This window comes from Ambystoma mexicanum, chromosome 4q, assembly GCF_040938575.1.
Source record: "Ambystoma mexicanum isolate Mex_15411 chromosome 4q, UKY_AmexF1_1, whole genome shotgun sequence".
Lineage (NCBI taxonomy): Eukaryota > Metazoa > Chordata > Amphibia > Caudata > Ambystomatidae > Ambystoma > Ambystoma mexicanum.
This window is the reverse complement of record NC_090928.1, coordinates 1,133,631,440-1,133,647,170: the sequence shown is the minus strand read 5'-3', so window position 1 is coordinate 1,133,647,170 and position 15,731 is coordinate 1,133,631,440. Positions and strand designations below refer to the sequence as shown.

Here is a 15,731-nt window from a genome sequence, read left to right as displayed (position 1 = left end):
GATGCCTATGGAGTTTGTCAGACTCCAAAAACATGGGAAATACATTATCCAAATCAGTTCAAAATACATGAGTGAGAAAAGGTCTTGCTCACTCCAGGATAAAAATAAAATGTCCTAAAATCCAGCAAAGGAGCTGGGGGTGTCTAAGGTTGAAGGGAATTGGCACAGAAATGAGAATTCTTCCTAACAGCGGTTCAGTACAAGGTGCTGTCTATCGGCCTGAACTCTGCCCCTCGTGCCTTCACGAAGTTGAATGCAGTGGCGGGCCTTCTCCGCTTGGAGGGCCATCATATGTGCCCTTATTTGGACAACTGGCTGGTGAAGGCGGGATCACCCGAGGGGGTGTTGCACTCCTTCCAGAGATTGGCAGATACAGCCCTACAGATAAGGGGTGTATTGGCCACTTGTACACCCTAACAATAGCCAAATACTCCCCAAATCTAAAAATAGGTAGTTAAAACTCCCAACAAAAAACTGGGAATAGACATGTAGGACCTTGCGCCCCTGCTTCTATCCAAACGGTTCCATGGATGTGTTTCAACCAGTTGTGCATGAAGTAAAAGACGAAGAAAGTATTATTATTGCTGCCTGATCAGAATAAGTAAATATCTTGATTTTAAAGTAAATCAATAACTAGGTACAAAGAAATAATTACAGAAAGATTTGTTTTCCTGTTAAAACATGTTTACTCCTCAAAAATAATTTTACTCCCAACTTTAAAAAAAATAGTGAGTAAAATATTCACACTTCAAAATCTTATCTGGAGCACTGGGCGGATAATCTTTATCAGCTGGGGGTTCTCCCTCAACCAGAGGACGTCAGTTGTGCCCATCTCAGGATCTGGTCTTCCTACTGGTGCGTTGGGACACCACGGTTCAGCGGGTGTTCCCTATGCCCGAGAGGCTCCTGTCCCTCTGCAAGGCTGTGGTGCACTTTCTGGACAACTCGACCGCCTCAGCATGGTGGTTACAGCATATTCTCGGTCTGATGGTCTCCTGCGTGCTCACTGTACAGCACTATTGCTTCAAGATGAGGTGCCTCCAGCTCCACCTGGTAGCCAATTGGGATCAGGAGATGGGGTCTCAGTCTGAGGTGTAGGCCCTCTCCCGTTATACAGGACTCTGAAATCTAGCTGTATTTAGTCTGGTATGCAAACTGCATTGTTGAGGTAGCAGTGTCTAATCCTGTACACAAACTGCACTGTTGGGTAACCGGGTTTAGTCTTCTGCACAAATTGCATTGTCAGGTGTAGGCCCTTCCCACTACATAGGACTCACAAATCTAGCTGCCTCCTGTTTGTACACAAAGGTAGTCCATTTATACCTTGCACTCAACCTGCATCATGAAACTTAGCCCTCAATCCATAAGTCATCAAGACACCATGTCGCTCACTCGCCACAACCATGCAGCTCCCTGGCGCACCACTAGCCCCACTGAGATCCACCGCAGTCACTCTCTACCCCCACTACCACACAGCCCACCCCCCCTTCAACAGCGCACATCCAATTGGCACCCCTCACCCCCTTTCTCACCCGCCACAACCTTTTTCCCCTGTCTCCAACTGTCACTCTCTCCTCTACTTGTAGATCCCGCTCTGCACAATTAAGGGCAGCAAGATGGAGAGACGGATCAGATAGCTCCCACCAACGGAACGCACAATCCCTGACCCAGCCAACTCACATTCCTCCTAACCAACTACAGACCCCGCCCAACTCCCACTTCCCCCTCACATAGCGCAGCAAGAGAAGCACTAGCCAACACTCCACCTACCAGAGAACCACCCACTCTCTCATGACCGCACATAATGCAAGGAAAAGGCGAGACCGCAATCACCTAATGCCCCCTCTAGCAACTCCCATTCTCCACCTCGGGTCTCAACCATTGCCACTGCAATCTAGGAACGAAACCTCACCACCCGCACCCAACCCAGTCGTATCTCTCTTCCCCTGTCAACCTATTCCAATTACTCCCTCATTCCCACACTCCACCTCCCACTCCCCTCCCAGACCACTCTGCCTTTCCCCACAGTAGACCCTGCTCTCCCCTGAAACACCACCCATCCTCCACCCACAAAGGTGTCCCGCCAAATATCCTGCTGCGTCATCAATGCCAGGTCTATTTCCGAAAACAAACTCCACATCTACGTCCTAATTGCAGAAGAAAACCCAGTCATCCTCTTCATCTGAGGCCTGGTTTTTGGATGACTACGAGCTTCTCGCACACAAGTTATTGTTCGGAACAGATATTTGTAGGGGAGGCGGGCCTGCAATATTACACAAGGACCAATTCAAGCTACTAACCAAGGACACCTCCACCTTTTACCTCGACTCTGTACTAACCTTAAACAAGTCCACTCCATGGCATCCGCAACATCATATACCCGTTAGGAACAGCCTGCAGGCCCCGATTAACTAACTAAAGCGAGTTGCATCTCCTTGCCCTCATACTCTCTAAATTGGACTACTGTAATGCTTTTATTGTGAATAAAATTCAAATTTTACAAAAAAATGCACATAGAACGGCAGTAAGTATTCCAAACAGTGAACATATATCAAAGTTCAGAAGACAAAATAACTGGCTGTCCATCGACAGAATTCTGCTCAAAACTGTTTCCCCTCACACACAAGTGTCTCAACAATGCTGCACCACCGTACCTAGTGTAGAGAATTTAGAGAATAATCTTGAAATCTAATTCTCGCCCTACCCGAACAGCTAACTCAAATTGCCTTGTCATAACTAGATCAAATTAAAAAATATCTGGAGGAAGCAGCTACCCTGTCATGGCAGCAGAGACATGGAACGAACTCCCACACTCAAGAGTAAACCAATCCTTCCACAGCTTTAGGCGTAATATCTTGAACTGTATTGGAACTAACGACAAGTAACTCCCATTACATTCCTTGTACTAATTCAGCATCTCATACATTTCTTACCCTGCTCATAACTACCTTGACTACCTCTTACACTTATCCACGATGTAGTAAATAACGAATATACTAGACTATATCACTGGTTTCTCTTTTCTTTCTTCACTCAAATCTGCATCTGTACCAAATGCTGTGCCTTCTGGAAAATGCATCACATAAATACACCAAAACTGCATATCTTATGTACATATCAAATTGTTTCTACTGCAAACTGTTTATCCTATGTACATACTGTATATACTATGCAATATCTGTAACATGAAGCTTAAAGTAAACTTGTAACCATCTGCGCCCAGTTACCTGAGGGTTAGGTGCGCCTTTATAAATAAATAAAACAAAATGTCCCTGGTTGTCTTTTTTTCGCCATTTCTTTGTGGACAGGTCCTTAAGGTTTGGTCCCTTTGTTCGTTTTGCCTTTGGTGGGATTCATGAGTGAAGCTCGCCTCTGGCTCCACAGTGTCTGGTATAGGCAGGAAGTGAGGGAGGTGCCTGAAACTGTGCTTAGTCTCCTAGGAGACCCAAATGCACTCTGGTGTGATTGGCTGGCTGACTGTCCGGCAAGGAAAGCCACCCTACTGGGTGAGTGACAGCTAGGCTGGAATGAAAGGGAGAGAACTGTATAAAAGACAAGTCTTGGAAGGACGAGTCGACCACTAGACCAAGGAACCAAAGAACTTGAAGAGGATGCCTGCTGCAACTCCTGGACCGTTGGTTTGCCTGGTGATTCCCTGCTGCAGTGCCAAAACGCCAAGTTCGCTTCGACAGAGAAGCCCCTGCAAGGATGACTTCTCCCCTTGAGTTGGTGGGACCAATCAACTCCAAAGTAAGCCACCTGGACGGTATACACGCATTTCGCCGACCTATTTTTCAACGTGGGACTTTTCATCGTCAGAATTTTCATCGCCGAAAAACCCAGTTTTTTCAATCTTTTTATTTTGGGGGGGTGTTTTGTAGGGGTTGGGGGTATGATTATAATAGTAAGGGGGGTCTGTTGGGGGGGAAACCCCCAGAATTAAAAAAAACAAAACAGGGTTTTTGGCGATGAAAATTCTGACTATGAAAAGTCCCACGTTGAAAAATAGGTCCACGAAATAACGTAGGACCACCTGGACAGCCATCTCAGAGCTGGTTGAATTTCCAGAGTTGCTGCTGGAAACCGTAGAGCCAGGGAGAGGAACGCTGGTTTGTGTGCTTGGCTTTTAAGGTGGCCAAGAGCTCCAGGAAGATCCTCAGGACTCCCAGGAAGCGGGCCTAACCGAGCCTGAGCCCCACTCAACATAGTGCAGGACCCCAGAAGCAAGGAAAGTCCATCTCGACAGCCAGGAACCACAGTGTTGCGAATTGTGGTAGACGCAAGGAGCTGAAACACTGAACAGCCACTGAAAGTGAAGTTTTGCCGGTTGCGAGTTTTGACCGTCCCAGTGCAGGAGTCCCCCGACGTCCTCCCTCTTGTCCCCACGACTGAGGCCCAGGAACAGTGAGATCTGCAGAGCTGCACAGCAACAGGAGTCATCTGCATCTTTTTCTTCATTTTAAAGGTACTGTACAAAGTCTAAGAGGACTTGCCTCTTGCTGGTAGAGTTGCTTGCATCTACTACTACTCACAAGTCTAACAGCTTATGGCCCTACATTGATTCATCGTTTTCTTTAGACTTCTGAAACATTGTGCAAAGGCTTTTCTACTTTTCAAGAAGTGCTTCAGCTCATATAGACTCTTGCCTATTGACTTTGGCTTAGCCTACCTTAAACTGAATTACTTATTGCGGGATCTGAAAGTATTTGCCTGCTTAAGAAATATTTGTGGTATCTTGTTTGCTCTAATAATCTTTTCCTTTTTACTTGCTCTTAACTAATTCTGAATGCCAACAGTAATACATTAATGTCAACAGCACCCTATTAATTGAACTCACCTGAGGGTGTAGGTCTGTTGTATGCCATCCTAAATGGGTATTTACTGATTCTGAACTGAGATTGTGTAATTTTGAAGTATATTTGTATGGTGTTTAACAGTGCTCCCTTCTAAAGAAAGCTTATATTTACTGACTGGTAAATACATTTTTTTCAAGAATCCTGTGTGTAAGTGTCTGCTTGAATACTTGTCACTGTGAACCTTTAACTCCCCTACAGCTTACATTGACCCCTCTTGAGAGAAGCCTGGCTACTCGTCCACACTACCAACCTGTGTAGTGTAGACTTATACCAAAGGCTGGGTTACTATTGCCAGGAGGTCAGGGTTGTTGTAGTGCAACCTAAGGGCACTGCATACAGTCTTGCTTAACACCCATGACCAGATCACTTAGTCTAGATCCACTCAATCTGAAACAGCACACATCCACCCCAACCCACACGAGAGGCCACACCCTTGATGCAATATTCAGCACCACAATCCTATCCACCCAAACCCTGCGCCCACTGTCATGGTCTGATCACTCAGCACTCTGTTTCACCATACTGCTCAACACTATGGTCAGTGGCCATCACCCAACACGTCCCCCACAAACTGCCCCCTCCGCTTTGCCATTATGGAGCAAAGTCGTAATCACCCCAGATCTTGAGCTCTCACTCAGCAACTCCCTCAACTCAGTCTTCCTAGCGGAAGGACCACCAGAAGTTGACGCCTTTGACCTCTAGCTTACCAATGCCCTGAAACCCCTCACCCCTTCAAAACGTTCCTCACGGAGATGTTCTACATTGCTGAGGTGGTTCTCCCCCAATCTTAAAACTCTCAAACCCCGTCTGGAACGGGCCTGGAGCGACAACCCTTCAGCCCACAACAAAACCGCCCTAGCAAGCACAACCAGAACCTACACATTGGAAATCAGAAAAAGCAAGAAATCTTTCTATGGGAACCAAATCCAAAATGCCCACAACCCAACTAAGGAACTACATAAAAACATAGCAGAATGCAAATCACCCTAATGTTCTCGCCTGACCATCCCAAGCTTGCAAGCCTTATGCGACACACTCGCTCCATTTATACAACGCTGCCAATGAAAGACACAATGCCATCATTGCAAAATTAAAAATCCTACCACCACAGCCCACCCGCCTGCCCGCAACGCTCCCACACAACCCCACCCCAATCACAATCTTCTTTTGACACTCTCCCATCACACACCAAGAATTCCAGTCGCTGGTAGCGTACAGCTGCCCGTCGGGCTCTCTCGAAGACCCGTGCCCACCCACATTGCTCAAGAGAATACTAACGGCCACCTGTGCAGGTAACCTCGCTCGCACAATCCTTAACCACTCCCTCACCTCAAGATCTTTCCCGAAAGCCCTAAAAAACATCCTACACCAAACCCATCTTTAAACACCGACGCTTGACCCACTTCTCCAATATGCGTTTCATCACCAAACTGATGGACTGTGCAGCTTACAAACAGCTTGACCAATTTGCTGGATCCAATAACCTCCTATACCCAGCACAATCAGGTTTCAGACCACTAAGAGGAAGTGAAGCATCCCTAGTCTCCATCTGGGATGACCTAAAAAGAACAGCCGGTGCACACGGATGCGCGGTTCTCATCCTTCTAGATCTTTCCACAGTTTTCGATACCATCGGTCACAAGATTTTATTACGGACTACAAACACTAGGAATCGAAAGCACAGCCCTCTCGTGGATCTCCTCCATCTCTAACCGGTGACAAATCATCCACCGCGACCTCCTCACATCCATATCACGTCCAGTATGCAAAGGGGTTCCCCAAGGAGCATCCACGTCACTGCTAATCAACTTCTACATACAGCCCATTCCCACAATCATCTGCTTGTACAACCTTACCTGCTACAACTACGCAGACAATACCCAGATCATCCTCAAAATCTGTCATCATGCCTCTCGGATATTGACCACTGGATGACGACCAACCACCTCATCCTCAACCCTGGGAAAACCGAAATCCTACTCTGCAGGAAAACATCTCTCATCCCCCAACCAATCCCTTGGCCCGAATCACTAGGACAAGCACCAGCACCTTCAAACGTGGTTAACCTTTGATGTGAATTCGACTCAGATCTATCCCTCACCCATCACACCACCACTGTATCCAAAACCCGTTTCTTTCACTTGCGTAGCTTCAGGCGGATTTTCCCCTACCTCACCTATCCCCACTGCTTCTCGGCCATCAACGCCATCATCCTCTCCCACCTTGACTATGCAAACTGCCTCTACCTAGGAGTGCCTGCATCCCAACTACGGAAACTCCAAAGAATCCAAATTGCAGCAGCACGCCTGCTCATTAACCTTCCCGCCAGAGAACACAGCCCTACCCTGAGAGTCCTTCACTGGCTCCCTATTGCTCAACGCACGACCTTCAAAGCCATGTGAATCACCCATTGCGCAATCCATAACACTGGCCCTGAATTCCTGTGAGACAAAATTGTCCCTTACCAACCTTCTCGGAACCTCAGATCTCTGTGCTTTTCACCTAGTGATCCCACCGCATAGCTCCATGAGATTTGTCGGCTCCTCCTTCCCCGTCCAAGCGCCAGTCATCTGGAATTCCATCCCATTACACATTCGCAACATCGTAAACCACCTGAAATTCAGGAAGGCCCTTTAAACCTGGCTCTTCCCAATTCTCTCCTAAGCCACTGCACCCCGGGAATACACCACTATTAAACTCCACTGTCTTTGATTATAACTCAGCGGTTTCACCTGGCACACCACCACATACCGCTCAACAGCACTGCCTGCCGTCGAGCACTCCAGGTAAGCCAGTAGCTTTCATAGTGGCATTCATAATCCACCACCCACAACATTCTAACCCAACAAATACCCGAGCTAAGCCAGCAGCCTTCGCTGTGGCTATACTCACCTCATACTCACCGCGCCCCTGCCCACCAGTCCACCTGAGAGACAACTAACAAGGAGATAAGTGACCCTGGTTAGCTCACGCCGGTCATTAACTATTTCACTGCCACTTATACTCGCATCGCTCATTTCGTTGGAGCGCCCAACACTAGCAATCCCCCCACCACAAAACTATTCCCCAAGCTAGCTACATCAAACCATCGAGGACTGTTAAATTAGATACCTACTATACAATGGGCGAAACCTACGACCTTCAAGTCTAGGCCCCCCTCCACCTACATGAATCTAGGGGTAACCCCCTCCATTTGTTTGTTATATGTGGAGACTTCCTGCACTGCAAAACCTGTGCCGCCTGCCCACCATACAGGATTATCAACCTTAGGTGTGCCATCCAAGTTGGCATACTTTGACTAATCATACTACACTGTAATACCCAGGCCTCTCTACCCTATACCGAATCCTCAATTCTAGGTGTAGCCTTGATCTAGGTTCGCCATATCTCTAAACCTCTGGCACTCTGAAACATGTGCCTTTCTCCCACTGTACAGGATGCTATAATGTAGGTCTTGACTGCTTCTCTGCCCATCATACACTGATACCGGCTACAGTAGGAAACCTAGGCCCATTGCTACAGGACTCTCAATTCTAGACCCGGACACAAAAGTAGGCAATCTCGCAGCTTACGGTACGTAAAGCGCACACCACTAGCATGGCCACAGGCACGACCAAACATCCATGCACGATAGGACAAGTGTACTGCTAAGCACATCCAGCCTAGTTTCTCACACAGCCGTCAAGACTGAAACACCCGACGTACCACAACAGCCCTGCCACTAGCGTACAGCGACCACCACCTGAAAGGAACCTGGTATAGCTGGCCTCACATGGACTCTAGACAACAGCATTCTATCTGTAACCTTCAAGAGCACACACCCTCTTCTAGGCTGCTAAATCGAGCCTTGCCAGCTACCCAAGTCTTAGAACGGCTAATCTAAGCTAATCCCCTAGAATCTCTAACCACACTGACTAAGGTCACCAAGCGCGTTCAACCAAGGAAAAGGCAAATTGAGGCCACACAAGTGGGGAAAGAGCTCTGTATAGATAACCAATACAATACCTAGTCGGATGGTGCTGGTTGACTGCTGCATGCACCACAGGCTAAAACGGGCCAACACGGTCTTGAGCTGCTTGTTCAGGAACTGCTGTCCTTCACCTCTGGGGCTGCACGGGCAGCGGCTGCCCTGTACGTGTGCTCTAAGTGGTTTTCTGTAGTCCAGTCAGGGGAGGGGGTGGGCTAGGAGGCGGGTGGAGGGAGGGAAACAAGGAAGTTGGAAGGGGAAAAGGGTGTTATCAAGGGGAGTGTGAGGGGGCACTTAAGGGCCCAAAACAGTACAAACGGGGCCTAGGGGGGCCGACACTCGCCTGCAAGACGCCTTAGAAAAAGTCTGTGTTCAAAGAGGACTGAGGTGAGGTGCCTTAGGGTGGGGCCTCGGCGTGGTGTCCCCATACCCAGGGTTGTGCGCCTAAGCGCTATACTAAATTTAAAGGGAAGCTCTATTGTTTACTGTCAATGGTTCCGGTACCGTCCCTATGTTGGGGAGGCGCCCACAAGGTTGGAGGAAAGGGGACTATGGACAATGAGTACTCTAGTAACTACATTGAGTAACTTGATTTTTTTTTTAAAGCATATGTTTGGAAGCTTGGACAGGTTTCTTGTCATGTTTGAACTGGATATAGAATATTGGAATATGTTGCTTTATATTAAGGTAATCTGAAAGTCCAGTATGGCTGCCTCTGCAACTGAACACTTTTTAAAAAATATATTCCATTGGAAGCACTATTGTAAAAAAAGATTTTGCGATTTTCTTTTCAAACTTGAACTTTCTGATAATTGCTGTCTGAATATTTATTTAGGCAGGTGAGATCCGAGGTGAAAGAGAAAAATGCCATTCTATCGTTCAGACTTCCAGAAGAACCAGTTTCTATAGACCTGACCGTGTCTGAGAGTAAAGAAGAGGCAAGTGTTAGAACTATTGCACTAACCTAGTTCACTCGTGCTGAACTGTACTGCACCCTATAGTTAACCATTGTGTTGGTCTGTGCTACATCCTGTAGCTAGCTACTATGTTGCTCTCTGCTGTGCTCTATAGTTTACCAATGTGTTGAACTGTGTTGCACCCTGTAGCAGTCAGCTCTGGTACATATTGATTGTTTTCTCCTTTTCCTGCAGCCTGTGAAGTTGGCTGTGGTGTGCAGAAATGGAGAGTTGCATTTCTTCGAGCACGTTTTCAATGGGTAAGATACTTCCTTTAATTTTTAGTTCGTCATTTTTGCATATTGTCGATATTTCATAATCCTTTTGATGGAAACGTTGTTGCATGGCCTCGGGTAATTCACCACTATTTATCTCCGAGGCAAAAGAGGGACCCTCGTGGTCTAAGAGCCAGCTGTAGGCAGCTCAGGATAGGGTTCGGTTGCCGGAAAGTCAGAGCTCCGTGGGAGATCTTCTCAAACAAGTAAGTATTCACTTTAGAATTAGTTGTTCATGGACGTCGCAGAAGACTCCCTATATGCAATCCAGCATTAGGCCTGGGCAAGTGGTATGGGCAAACTCCCAACCACTCATGATTCACACAAGACTTAAGGGAAGTACTACCCATGTCAACACTGTAATTTAGGAGAAAATGTTAAATTTATTTGTACCGCGCACCGTCACCAACAGAGTTGGTCCCCAGGCGCTCTGACGGATCTGTAAACGAGAAGGTGGGAAGGCTTAGTAAGGTGAAGAGGGAGCAGGATAGTGAGAAGAGTGGTGTTCTGTTGGCAGCTTCAACACTGTATACAATGGGTACTGAGCTATGATGCAAGTATTGGATCCTTGTCGGTTCTCGTGTGCTGTTGCAGCTTGTGTGGGTGTGGTGAAGTGAGTGTGGCATGTTGTGCGAGAGATGGTTGTGAGTGCGATAAGTATGCAGAAAGTTTGAGCTTTTTTTGGTTAGTGGGTTATGACATTTAACTTGTTGACAATTCTGTCAAGTGTGGCACATGCTAACATTCACAATTTCATTAGAGTGTGGTACTTGCCAACCTTCACAATCCTATCTAGCTACGGCTTAGGGTAGTGTTTATACATTTGGGACATGCTAACATTCTTAATTCCATTTAAGTGTTGCACTTGGTAATCATCATAATTCCATCTGAGTGTGGCACCTGCTAACATTCTTAACATTCACGATGCGACACAGCCTGATGTTCACAGTTCTATTTAAGTGTGGCGCTTGCTAGCCTTCATAATTCCAACTAGGTGTAGTCCTTTGTGACCTTCATAATTCCATCTAATTGTGTGCCATGTTGTTAGGGAGAATCTGTTTAGGCTGAATTTCCTAACCTAGTGAGTCCCCCCTGCAGCTTTGCTGGATTTCTGGAGTTTGTTTTTTTTTCTCCTGCCATGAGTGAGTCTCTTTTCCTCACACTCTTGGACAGGATTTGAGGGGTTCCTTTGAATGTTAATGTGTTTTATGGGCTATGGGGTCTTTTACTCCATAGGGTCTCATGTGTTTTTACTATGTGTTACACAGCACCCTCAGTGCAGTGACACAGGGTTGTCATAGTGACACCCCACCATAGACTCCATACCCTGGGACTGACTGTCTCCCAGGGCATGTAAAGTCACCATTAGCTTTATTAGTCCCAAATTATGAACAGAAACCGGTACAAACCATCATATTGTGGACGTACTGGTCGGGGCAATTTGATTGCCCCTGGGTCTGTTATTCGAGGGGGTACATCTCTGTCCCCCTGATCGTGTTTTGGCTCGTGGCAGTGGATACTCCTTTTTATATTCGACCGTGAATATATCTCTATGGGATTTTCCCAGTGTTCGAGGCTACCAACTTTCATTATTTAATTCCTATTGCCTCGAACATACCGCTGGGTTATTTATTTAATATTAATTCACCGGTTGGTATTTTTTGCCAGAACTCGATTCTAAAATGGCGTTTGTGTTCTCTTCTGTGACTCCAACCCAAGTCGAGCTCTTTGTTCCACTTTTTGGCAGGCTTCTCCACAGAAGCCTCCAAAAGTGGTGCCACTCTGTCTGGGTACCACAGGGGGTGTGGGAGGGGGGTTAGGCACCCTGGACTGAGTTGCCTTGGCAACTCAAGTCGCACTCTTGTGTGATTGGCCCAAGTGGTGAGCCGGCCGGCTCACCACTTAGCATGCTTGATTGACAGCTAGGCTGAATGAATGGGGGTTTCTTGCATAAAAGCAGGGCTTTTGGGACTGGAACTTCAGAAGTCGCCACAGGACCGGAGAATCCGAAGAGGGAGAAGCTGAGCCGACCTGCAACGACGACACCACCGGTGGAGCCCTGCTGAACCGTCTCACCACTTCCCGACGACAGAGGAGATATTCTTGCCGGAGAGCCTCTTCCCCTTAAGCTGGTGGGGACAACCAGTTTGCTTTCCTTTTTCACCTACCAGGACGTCTAGTGGTCGGATTGCCTGTGCCAAGCACCCCGGCAACCGGATAGCCACTTACCTGTGAACCGCGAAAGAAAGGACCACTCCTTTTAATCGAGAAACTCCACGGCTGGTTTCTTCCCTGGCAGCACAATGACCTCCTGCTTTCCTCCCCGCCGAGATCTTCTCTTCTGCCGGACGAAGCACCGACTCGCAACCGCTTCCAGGAACAACTGCCCCCGCTGGAGTGTTCTCACCATTTCAAGGTACTGTGTCCGCCTGGCCTCCCTTTTTATAGATTGCTACAAGGTGACAGTAAATCCTTAACCTTCTAGGCTGGGCTGGCCTCTTGACCATCTAACTGGTCCCTTTCTTTTGTTTGGTCAAACTTCTTTCTGAACCTTTTCGAGACACTTGTGCACTTTTCAACCGTGGGACCTTGGACACATTTCGTTCTGATCCTCTGAAAGTGGATCCGGCTTTCTGAACTCTAACTTCAGTTTGATTCTGCCTTCCTCTCTTGCTGTGTTCTTTTGAAAGTGTTGGGATCTGTTTCAATTTATGCTCTGCCTTTCTCTCCCTTTGAAACCGAATTATTAGAGTGCATCCGCGTTAAGCGCTCACCGCTGTCTGAAAATAAGTGGGGCTTTACTTAAGACTTGTCTAATATTCTTTTAAGGGAGTGTATATACTTTAGTGTCTGTGATTCTGAACATGCTTGAGATTAGTGCCAGTGTGTTTTCTTAGATTTATTTTTAAATAAATAATTATATATCTTTTACACCAAAGCTCTAGTCAGTGTTTGCTTGTTCTACTGTGTTTACCTGCCCTATTGTGTATGCTCTGTATACTGCCTAACTCTTCTTGAGAGAAGTCTGACTGCTCAGCCACAGCTACCAGGTAAATCTGGGTGGTGCAGACTGCTACCAATTGGGTTTACTGCTAACTCCTGTAGTCCTAAACTTTTTGCAGTGGTCCCTAAGGGAACTGCACAGGTTTTTGCGGCATTTCTGCGGCGACATTCACAGTCCTATCTAGATGCGACGCAGGACAATGTTCTCAATCGAAGTGTGGAACAAGCTAACATTCAAGTTCCATCTAAGTGTGGGACAAGCTAACATTCACAAATATGTTTGTGACGCAAGGCAGCATATACAATCCTGTCGTGCATAAACTCAGGCTGGTGGTCACAAAAGTAAGCATGAGTGATGTTCGCATGACAGTCTGTTTTGGTAAGGTAGAGTGGCTGGGTTTTCTGAAGCAGAGTAATTGCTCTACTCCCCACCCAAGCCACACTTACTTTGGTGGCTGAAGGCTGGTCGCTGGCTTCACAGGCTTCCCCTGCTGACACTTGCCGACACTTTCTGGAGCTGCCAATGTAGGAGCCACCGTTTGCCTTGAGGCCCTTAGCCTAGAAAAGAAGAGCTTCTGAGTGGGTGACTTCAGGATGCAGGAGCAGAGGGCCCGGTCCCTGGATTCTTTGTCTGGAGATTAAGGAACTGGGCACTGGATGGGAACTTGAAGCAGCAGTTGTTAGAGGAGGCTACCAGCAAAGATTTCTTCACGGATTCTCACAACACTGGATTTGGTGCCCTTCTCCAGCATGGGGTTTGGCGTGGATTCACATGCTCATGAATATTCCCCGTCAGGCTGGGAATCCTCGGTAAAGAAAAATCTGTTTGGTTGCTACTAGAAAGACTGTTCAGAAACAATCACTGGTCTCTGGGTCATAATGCCCCCAGCCAATGACTGCCCTCTCCCTAAGCCCCTCCTCTGGCAGCCATCCTCATTTTTACCTCTCGTTCAAGTGTTTAGAGTCCTCGTGCTATAGTTCTCGAGCTTTTACTGCGTTTTGCAATTTTTCAGAGTTCGAGCCTCAAGCTCCACCGTTTCTACTTGGGATCAACGGGAACCCATTTTGGAATTTTCTTGTTTCACTTCTTGGAGGATTCCAGAAGATCTTGAGGCCTACCCCGCGTGGACATGGCCCAGGACAAAGCAAACCCGACGCCCGGATCCAAGCTGTTCAGGAACTGCCCTGGATGCGGACTACAGAATGTCTTCAAGGAGGACGAGCATTCCCAACGCCTCTACTGCCTTCACGAAGACAAAACGCACGTGGAGAAGGACTGCCTTTTGCAAGAACATGTCGGAACGGACTATGAAGGATCGGCGTATCCGCCTCACCAACAGGCTGCAAGGGAAGAGCCCAGCAGGTGAGAAGTCCGAGTGGTCTTCTAAGACCTTTGAGGGCGCTCTGGCGACGGTGGCCCAACAAAAGGCAAAGCACTGCGAGACCACAGGCACCGGGAGCACGGATCGGTCGGGCTCCTCGGCTGCCAGGCAGGGCGCACTTCACCGACGCCATCAACCACAGCCAACACTCTGGCTCGGGGAAGAGAAAATGGGAAAACCTGGGTAAGCTTTGGGAGAAGCCCCGGTCGATCCCGACGGAGACAGCCGAGGGGGAGCGAGGCGGTGACTCCCACCCCCCCCCCCCCCCCCTCCCCCACCAGGTGAAGGCCTCAGGTGCGCCTAAAGTCGTGAAGGCCCCGATTCACCCAGCTATTTCCTCTATCGAGGAAATCGTGGCGGCCCTGGAGAGCCTACCCCAGTGGAGGCGACCTCAGGGCCTAGAGTTTCCCTGCCACCGCAGAGGGAATCCTCTCTTCAACCCATCGATAAGACCCCTGTGAAAACTCTAGTGGAAAAAGAGGGGGGGGGCCCAGTGGCCATCACGGACACAGGTAGTGTCTACGAAGAGGAGCTGGCTGGAGTCGCGAAGATCCTGAACAAGAAATTCGAGGAGCTCTGGTCCCACGGGAGGGATCCTGATGAGGCGGACGAAGAAAGCGACGGTGGCGCAGACGAACCCGTGGAGGCTGAGGATTCCACTCCCCAACCGTCGCGCCTGTAGCAACCGGTGCCTGGGCCACAAGGTAACTCCGGGGCTATCTTGATGGCGATCCAGGCCTTGTGTATGGAGATAAGGATGCCCTGTTAGGCAGAAACCTGTGCAGTTCCCTTAGGGACCACTGCAAAAGATTTAAGACTACAGGTGTTTGGCAGTAAACCCACTTGGTAGCTGTGGCTGAGCAGTCAGACTTCCCTCAAGAAGAGTTAGGCAGTATATAAGAGTATACACAGTAGCACAAGCAAACACTTACCAGAGCTTTGGTGTAAAAGTATATAATTATTTATTTAAAGACACACTTGTAATTCACACTAGCAAAAAGAGGTGTAAATTCAGCACAGTCACTAACGTATATATACAACCCTAATTACTTATTAGACAAGTCTTTGTGAGAAACACCACTTATTTTCAGACAGAGCTGAGCGCTTAACATAAGATGGCACTCTAATAAGTTATTTAAAAAGAGTGAAAAAGGCAGAGTTAAGGAAGCACACAAGTTTCAATACTTTAACAAGAACCACAGTAAGCAGGACAGGCAGAGTTCTACTTGAGAGCAAGGAAGTCAATCGCAAGGCCCACTCTTGGAGAGAGCAAGCAGAAGGGGTCCAGGTTC

At 47.8% G+C, this 15,731-nt stretch overlaps 1 protein-coding gene across 1 annotated transcript in view; it reads left to right on the top strand.

The window, feature by feature from the left end:
* The window catches only part of WDR43 (WD repeat domain 43), a 489,892-nt gene that overhangs the window by 226,293 nt on the left and 247,868 nt on the right, over positions 1 to 15,731 (top strand). The window contains exons 6-7 of the mRNA XM_069608719.1: positions 9,659 to 9,761; positions 9,975 to 10,039. Of these exons, the coding sequence (XP_069464820.1) occupies positions 9,659 to 9,761; positions 9,975 to 10,039 (168 nt within the window). The remainder of the gene's footprint in view (positions 1 to 9,658; positions 9,762 to 9,974; positions 10,040 to 15,731) is intronic.